This window comes from Neomonachus schauinslandi, chromosome 2 (assembly GCF_002201575.2).
Source record: "Neomonachus schauinslandi chromosome 2, ASM220157v2, whole genome shotgun sequence".
In the NCBI taxonomy this organism is placed as follows: Eukaryota; Metazoa; Chordata; class Mammalia; order Carnivora; family Phocidae; genus Neomonachus; species Neomonachus schauinslandi.
Genome location: NC_058404.1, coordinates 35,575,857 through 35,584,434, shown reverse-complemented (window position 1 = coordinate 35,584,434; position 8,578 = coordinate 35,575,857). Strand labels below are relative to the sequence as shown.

Sequence of the window (8,578 nt, the reverse complement as noted above, 5' to 3'; positions counted from 1 at the left end):
AAAACTTACATGTACTGAACATAGTGCATATCACCATGAAGACTTCCAGGGTGTAAGATTGAGACAAAAGAGCGTTTTCAAACACTGCATGGATTTGGTTCTGCCCACCAAATGGAAAGGAGTTCACTGGCGTTACATGGAAAAATTGCCATCTTGGGGTTAATGGCCCCATCGCTCTGACCCACGTCCAGGAAGAGCTTCAGGAATTTGGTTTTGGGAGTGTTGTTCTGCTCCTTGCACTCACCAAATGCTCTTTGTTTAATATTCAAAATGTGCTGATTTTTGGAGTGGTTCACATGATTTTTATAGCCCGTTTTGTTAAACATTCTAAGTTTGAAAGGGTTTTTTGCCTTAAAAAAAAAAAAAATCCAAAGAACAACGCATTACACTTGTAAAAACCCAACTGTTTCTTCTCCTTACAATTGCTAGCAGGGTTACAGTTACCTTTTAACTCAATGAGACTGCCTAAGCCTTTTACAAGTAGATTTTCTTTGCATATTTCAAATAGATGATGAAGGCTCAATGCTGATTTTGTAGCAACAAATAGAAGCAGAGGAGACGGAACGGCTCTGGGACAGACTTGCCAAACCTCAGCTTGGAGGGAGTCCAGCTAGCGCTGCCCTTTGTGCTCTGGGGACTGACCCCAAAGGGGCCGCACTTGTCAGGGCTGAGGAGTATCCAAATACCAGGGCAACGAAACACTGTGGCAAAAAGTCTTCCCCAGATGTAAAACCTGAGTCTGGGGTCTTTGCACCTTCAATTCCCCAAAGTCTGAGGTTGGCATGCTGGGCCACGACTCTATTTCAAAACAGGGTTTTACATTTATGGAAATATGCTCTTGTGTGGAGAAGCTCTTATTTGACTCTGCTTCAGAGAAAAAAACCAGCAGCATATATCTATAAGCATATATGTGCGTGTGTATGTGTGTAGAAACAGGTACTCAAAGTCCCTTCTTGTTTACAAACTAGAAGTAACAATAGGCCAAATTATTTCCTCCCTCAAATAAGACTACCAATGTTGAACGCTAAATTTAAAAGACAAACTAAATAGGTCACCAAAAAATTCAGACAGGTGGTGGACAGAAGATGATCCCAAAGAGGAGCCACAAAATCCCAAAATTAACGTGCTTGGAAAAGAAAAGATGACTTTTAAAAACGGACTAAAGACAGAGAAATCACGCCCCCAAACTTAGCAGCCTGACCAAACCTATCGGCGGACGGCACTCGGACGCCACTCCTCCCAGGACCGTGCGATGCTCTAGGGTTCCTTCCAGGGCTGTTGTGTCGGCAGCAAAGCAGGACAGGCAGCAGTGGGCATGTGCTTTTTTAAAGGTTTTTTTTTTCTCTGCAAAGGGACAATTATTCCTGGATAAGGCAAGATAACTGTGGTTAAGAGAAAAGCAGCCAAATGCAGATCTGCTGAGCTAATGGGGGGAAACTCAGTCAGTCTTCCCCAGCTTCGCAATCAGCTCATCACAGATTTTCGTTAGTTCCTCGATTTCTTGGTTCTGAAAGACAAATGACATGGTTATATAGGCCACTTTGCATCCTGAGATCAAGGCAATGACAACTAAATAGTCCCAAGGCTGGCTACACTCTGCCTTGACATCTTGCTCAGTGGTTCCTAACTTTTCTACATCAGAGACCCTTTAAAGAAAGGGACGCTTCTCCCCTGAAAAATGTTCATGTGTTCACCAAGTCATGCTTCAGTTGAGTAGGGGATGAGGGTAACCACTGGCCCTCTGCAGCTTGTCCATGAACCTTAGTTCTCAAATTTTCTTATTATCACAGGAATTACCTGCGATACTTGTTACAAACACAGGTATCTGGGACCTCACTCAGCCCATCAGCACCTCCAGGGACCTGGGATCCTGGAGTCTGAGTATGCCAGGGAACACTGTCTAGGGCTTAGCAGACCCCATGATAGAACCCCTTGCTCTAGCTGAAGGGATTCCATAGGCATGAGTACGTAATTGGAGATACAGTGAGAAAAACATAAGAGGCACACACAAAAATGAAGTCCAAGAATCACTCAACAGTGAGAAATGGGGACCTGATAATTTTATCTCCCTACAGCAGAATTTCTCAACCATGGTACCACTGACATTTTGGGCTGGGTCAATCTTTGTTGTAGGGACCGACTTGTGCATTGTTAGATGTTTAGTAGCATTTCTGGCCTCTACCAATGAGATGCCAGTCGTGACAAGTAAATATATCTCCAGACGTTGCCAATGTCCCCAGGAGGGTGAAGTTGCAACGAAGGGGCAAGATGGTGTCACGTATTACATAAAAAAACAAAAAGAAAGAAGAAAAGGTAGCCTCAGAGCTAAGAAGTGTCTGGTCCCCTAAACTTTAGTTAATGCAATTTCCTCTCTGCATCCTGCCCGGGGATATTTCCTACTCATATGCTTGGGAATTAATGGTCTGCCTTGTTTGTGTCCACCTGCATCAGTTCCCAGAGGAGCTGGATCAAAGTGTCTGGGCAAAGAAGACAAGGCTTCTCTTTCATCCAAATCCACCACAAGTTAGCCACTGCCAAGGAGGAAAACCAAGTGTCCCTCCAGTCGTCACACCACACCCCTCTGTGTACCTTCTGCTGAAGGGCTCTTTCCAGGGACTCCACCTTCATCTGTTCCTTCCGGAGTCCGGCATGGAGAGCTGCACTCTCGGCCTTCGCTTTTGTTCGAACCTGAGCGATCTCTTCATTGGCTCTGTTTGTGGTGTTTTGTTTGCAGAATAAAGGGACAAGAAACACCCGGTTAGTCATCAGCCATAGCTAAGGAGTCAAGATACTAACCGCTGACATCTGTGGGACGCAGGCTAAAAGCAATGACAGCACGATAAGGGAGACATCAGTGACCTAAAACATTCAATTTAAATTTATAAATATTCAATTGACACCCAACTGCTAAGGAAATTTCCAAGGTGAAAACCAGTGGCAGAATTAATCTCATAGGCCACAGCGAGTTCAAAATTTATGTCACTAGAAAATGGAATCATGTGACAGTTTCTACAGCAATCTTAGATTTTTTTTTTTAACCTAGGACAATAGCAGGCAGGGTCTGTGGGATTGTTACAGAACACTAACCACTGACCTCTATGACACTAGAACTTAAAGTGACTTTATTAAAGAGATACAAAAGAAATTTTAAAAACTATAAATGTCAATTGACAAATAGCCAATTAATTGATGAAAGGAAGCTAAGAACTCATTAGTAGTCAGAGGCTTGCAAATTTAAACGATAAACTTTTAAAATTTATCAGACTGGCAAATATTAACCAGGATGCTCTTATTCTATGATGGCCGAGATGCAAGGAAACAGGCTCACCAGCTGATGGGGGAAATGAAAACTGGCGCTGTCTTTGTGGAGGGTGATATGGTTGCAACTATTATGATTTAAAATGAATACATCTTCTGACCCAGCGATTCCCTTAAAGTAACGTATCCGCAGCAATACTCCCACTTTGCACAATTGTGTGCACAAGTATGTTCACTGCAGCGTTGTTTACAATAGAAAAAAGCGTGAAACTATCTAAATGCCCGTCGATAAAGGCATGGAATAATCCTACAACCTAATAAAAATAACTAGATGGAACTGTATGTTCTGACATGGAAAATGGCCATGATACACTATTAAGTGAAAAAGGAAATTTGTATTTTATAACTCTGACATTATGAAAAAAAAAAAAAAAGTCCAAAGCCATTTTGGGTAGTATTTGTAAAGGCACAAAGAAAAAACTGGAAGGACACACAATAAACCTTGATAGCAGTACCTCTGGGAGTGAAAATGAGAGAGAGGAACTTGAAATGTTTTACAAATATGATGACAGAAAGCAAAATGTACAAGTAGGTATCACTTTTTAGTTAAAAGATAAAGTTGGGAGCATTCTTCAGACTGTTCCTCAGGATAAATTCCAAATGTGCTGGATTTAAGGGTTAAAAAAAATAAAGCCATAAAAGTATTAGAAGGAAAACATGGCAGAATATTTTATATTCAGCCCAGAGAAGATCTTTGTCACCACGACAGAAAATCCTGCGTAAAAGAAATGACTGACAAATTTCACTACATAAAAATAAAATTCCTGCATGTCAAAAAACACTAGAAGGCAAAAGACAAATTAGAAAAATCATTCGCAACTCATATCACAAAGGGCTGGCATCCTTAGTGCATAAATATAATAATATATTTATATATATAATATATAAACTGACAATAGAAAACTGGGCAAAGAATAGAATCATTCACGGTAAAGCAAATATGTGTATAGACAGTTGCTAAAATATGTTCAATTTTACTCGTAAGATAAACAAAATCAAAACTACACTGAATAAAATAAATGCTCTATTTGTTTATCAAAAAAAGAAAACCCAACTAAACTGGAATACCACCTTTATCTATTGGATTTGCAGAAAACCAGAAATTTGGTCTGTTGGCCAAGCCGTGGGGAGAAGAGAAGCTCTCATACTTCATGTAGGGATGAAAGTCGAATGAGGGCAATTTGACAACATTTATCATGATTATAAATTCACATATTCTTTGGCCCAGCAATTCCTTTTCCAGCATACAGATAGCTCACCAAAATGCATGCCAAATGATAATAATCCAAGGTTCCTTATTGCAGCCCTGTTTGTAGTGGGTGGCAAATAACCTGAGTGTCCCACAGGAGGGGGGTTTGGTTAAATAAATGACACATTTCAACGCTGGAACACCATATGGCTGCTAAGGAAAATAGTGGAAGCTCTTCATGGATTGCTATGGAAAGATTTCCAAAATACACCACTAAATGAAAAAAACAAAGTACGCTGTCATCTGTATAACAAAGGGAGAGTCTCACCACAGTGAAAAAAACGGTGATCACATGGTGTGCTGGAGGTGTTAGTTAAGGCCATTGTTGTGTGATATATAACTGGAGCAAATCAACAGGTCATACACCTTAAACTGCACACTGATTTATGGTAATTTTATCTCCATAAAGCTGGGGGAGGGGGAGAAAGGGAAAAAGTAGATCTGCAAGGACCAGAGGAACTAATGACCAAATTACCCGCAGTGATGAGGAGGGCGGGGAGAAGGAAGGGTATTGGGATGGGAGAGAGATACTGTGTATCTTTTTATTCTTTTTAATGTTTGAACCATGTGAAGATTTTACCTATTCAAAAAATTAAATAATAAAATGTACGCGCACGCACACACAGACACACAGGTACACACACACCCCAGCGCAACCCGGAATTGCCAAACAAGGTTGAGGGTTTTTTCTGGCCTTTTTCAATCTTCCCACCACACCATGAACCGTGAAGCAGATTTATTGCAAGTTCTCACTTGTCTAGTTTTTCTTCTGCGTGGATCTTCAGAGCCTGGTATCGCTGTTCCTCTTGCTTAACTCTGGCTAAGTAATCCTGGGCACATTTTTTCAAGGCTTCTTCATTCTGTTCCAAAGTGACAATTTAAAATAAAAGAAGCTGGTCATTTTATTTTTCTTCTACTAGTGACAAGCCATGTACCAGTTTTTTTGAGAAAACAGGTACAAATAATTCTTACTGAAGAAATTCTACATAATTTCTTCATGTATAAATTTTCAAAACACAGTAAGTTTCAGTTATATCAACACACCCAGTTTAGGGAGGCCGTCATTCAAATGTGAGTGGCAGGGGCACCTGGCTGGCTCAGTGAGGAGAGCACATGACTCTTGATCTTGGGGTTGTGAGTTCAAGCCCCATGCTGGGTGTAGAGATTACTTAAAAAATAAATCTTAAAAAAAAAAAAAGTTCATGGGCGCCTGGGTGGCTCAGTTGGTTAAGCGACTGCCTTCGGCTCAGGTCGTGATCCCGGAGTCCCGGGATCGAGTCCCGCATCGGGCTCCCTGCTCGGCGGGGGGTCTGCTTCTCCCTCTGCCCTCTTCCCTCTCGTGCTCTCTGTCTCTCATTCTCTCTCTCAAATAAATAAATAAAAAATCTTTAAAAAAAAAAAAAAAAAAAAGTTCAAAAGTGAATGGCAATCTGAGTCTCCTTTTAGGTAAACTGGCCACTCTCATTTTTATTTTACAATAAAAAAAAAAAAGAATGTTCACTACTATAAACGTATCTTATTGATGGTATGCAACTAAGGTGAATCAATATGCCCACTTACACGTAAATTTGAAAGATTATTACTTATTTTCTTCTAGACTATGTAGCCTGAATTTTTTAGTGCTAAATTTTCCCTTTACTAATATTAAATTGGTGAATTATCAAAACGATTTCTAGAATTCTCCTAAGGTCTGAGGGTTCCACACTTACTATACTCCATGCCACACTCTGGCTGTAGCCTGACCTAGGAGGGGAATGACCAAGACACGCCACCTGGTGGGCCAGATGCCTGAACCACCACAGAAAGAGAAAACAGGAAAGAAAACCTCTACCTTCACTGGAACAGAAGATAGAAGGCCAATGATATATGGGCCCTGAGCCCCTATTTAGAAGGCTATCCACACCTCTGGCATATATGTTTAAAGATCCATTACCAAGAAAATACACTACTAAGGAGACAAAAGGAAAAGGACATGCTACCTTCTTGAACCCTTCCAGAACGCCTTTCAGGTTCTCGTATCTCCTGAAGAGATCAGAAAGGGACCTTTCCACAGAATTAAGGTCAGCCAGGGCCTGCTCCTTCTCCATGGTCAGTTGCTGGAAGCTTTTCTGAGAGGTCATACTTGTCCTCTGTTCATCTTCTGAGAACCACAACAAAAGTAAAGGCAGAGTCATACAACAGATGGTTATCAGCTGCCCTCTGTGAGCTAAGCTGTATTCTTGGTGGGGGGGACCCAGCAGTGGACATAACAAAGTTCCTCTCAAGGACTTACGTTAGTGGGAGATTCAGATGGTGACAAGTGATGGGGGAAAACCAAAGCAGAACAAGAGGCATGGGGTTCCTTTTTCAAATAGGTGGCCCCTCTCAGAGGGATGCAAAGTAGCTGAAGCAGCTACACAGGAGGAGAATATTCCAGCAGAGGAACAGCTATGGCAAAGGCCCTACGCTGGGAAGGCATGGGGTGATGTGGACCGTAGAAAATATCATTTCAGTGCTTAAGTAGAGAAAGACTTAGGCGGTCAGTCCTGACAATATTGGCTGCAGAGTTATTTCTAAATTCAACGCATGAGCACCAACCACTGTTGGTTTGTAAAAGGTACCAGTGCGTCGGACACAGGGAAAAAGTACAACTTGCAGCAGAGTAAGGACACTGCACTCAAAGGAAGACCCCACCCAGGGGTACTGATGATGTGAGTAGGCCATCAACCCTCTGGGTGCCAGGTGGAGAGTTTTTCACAGAATTCAAGCATTTGCTAGCCTCTAAAATGAACCTAACTATGGCTGATGCTCATTATTTGTGGATTGTGTACTTGTGAATTTATCTACTTGCTAAAATTTACTTGTAAACTAAAAATCAGTACTTGGGGTGTATTCCCTGTCACGCGCAGAGGGGCAAAAAAATGTCAAGTCACTTGACGTGCACATTCTCAGCTAAGGCTGAACTGGACGACACACTTGTTTCATACTGTAAACAAGTATCCTTTTCAGTCATTTAGTATCATGATTTTTGCATTTTTGTGCTTTCTGGGTGAGCAAGAAGGCTGTGATGTGCCTTATGGAGAAAATACCTTCGTGAGATCATCTTCATTCAGGCACAAACTACAGCACTAAGGGCCATGAGTTCAATGTTAATGAACTGACATTAAGCCAGATGTCTTTAAACAGAAATACACATAAGACAAGGTTATGTATTGATAAAGATGTTGTGACCAGAGGCCCGCAGGAACCTCACCCTGTACTTCCCCTAAAGCAATGGCTCAGTATTTGCTAATTCAGTGTTTGTGGCAACGTTGTGGAACGGAACCACTGCAAACAGTGAGAATCAACTGAATCTAAATGAGGGACAAGTGGAAGCTCATATTCTGATTTGAAAATCATCTATGGAACCTATGGCTCACACCACAGAAGAAAAAGGCCAGGGGCGCCTGGGTGACTCAGTCGGCTAAGTGTCCGCCTCTTGGTCATGTCCGGCTCAGGTCATGAACTCAGGGTCGTGAGATTGAGCCCCAAGTCCAGCTCCCCGCTCAGTGGGAGTCTGCTTTAGAATCTTTCTCCTCCCTCTGCCCCTCCCCCGCTCTCTCTCTTGCGCGCGCACCCGCGCGCACTCTCTCTCCCCCAAATAAACAAGTTAAATCTTAAAAAAAAAAAAAAGTCCTTACCAATCATTTGGGCAATGGTCTTTTCATATTCAGCCACAATTTTCCTTAAAAAAAAATTATTATCAGAAGAGAATTTTTAATGGAAGTTGGAGAAATGCTGCCCTAAACAAACACATTAACAAATGAACATTTGAACATTATATATGATGTTCAATGAATATTTAAATGATGTTCAAATGAACAAATTTACATAACCCAGTTAACTGCTTTGGGGCTTTTTTAATATTAAGGTAAGATGTGTTAACGTTCAAAAAAGATTTTTCTGAAGATTTTATGTTTAACAAGCCTTTCATTCTATTTATTTTATCTATAGAAACTGCCTTCACTTTCTCTTTGAACCTCATGTAAATGA

At 41.3% G+C, this 8,578-nt stretch overlaps 1 protein-coding gene across 13 annotated transcripts in view; it reads right to left on the bottom strand.

Moving 5' to 3' along the window:
* Positions 1–909: 909 nt before the first annotated feature.
* TACC1 (transforming acidic coiled-coil containing protein 1) overlaps positions 910–8,578 on the bottom strand; it is an 85,667-nt gene continuing 77,998 nt past the window's right edge. For 10 of the 13 annotated variants that reach the window (XM_044912109.1, XM_044912116.1, XM_044912160.1 and 7 more), the window contains 5 exons: positions 8,227–8,270; positions 6,547–6,707; positions 5,321–5,427; positions 2,590–2,710; positions 1,166–1,507 (listed from right to left, as the gene is read on the bottom strand). In XM_044912109.1, coding sequence (XP_044768044.1) covers positions 1,439–1,507; positions 2,590–2,710; positions 5,321–5,427; positions 6,547–6,707; positions 8,227–8,270 — 502 coding nt within the window. In that variant the 3' untranslated portion in view covers positions 1,166–1,438. Of the gene's footprint in view, positions 1,508–2,589; positions 2,711–5,320; positions 5,428–6,546; positions 6,708–8,226; positions 8,271–8,578 lie in introns of all 13 variants that reach the window. The other 3 variants (XM_044912129.1, XM_044912135.1, XM_021681525.2) reach the window with 2 other exon arrangements.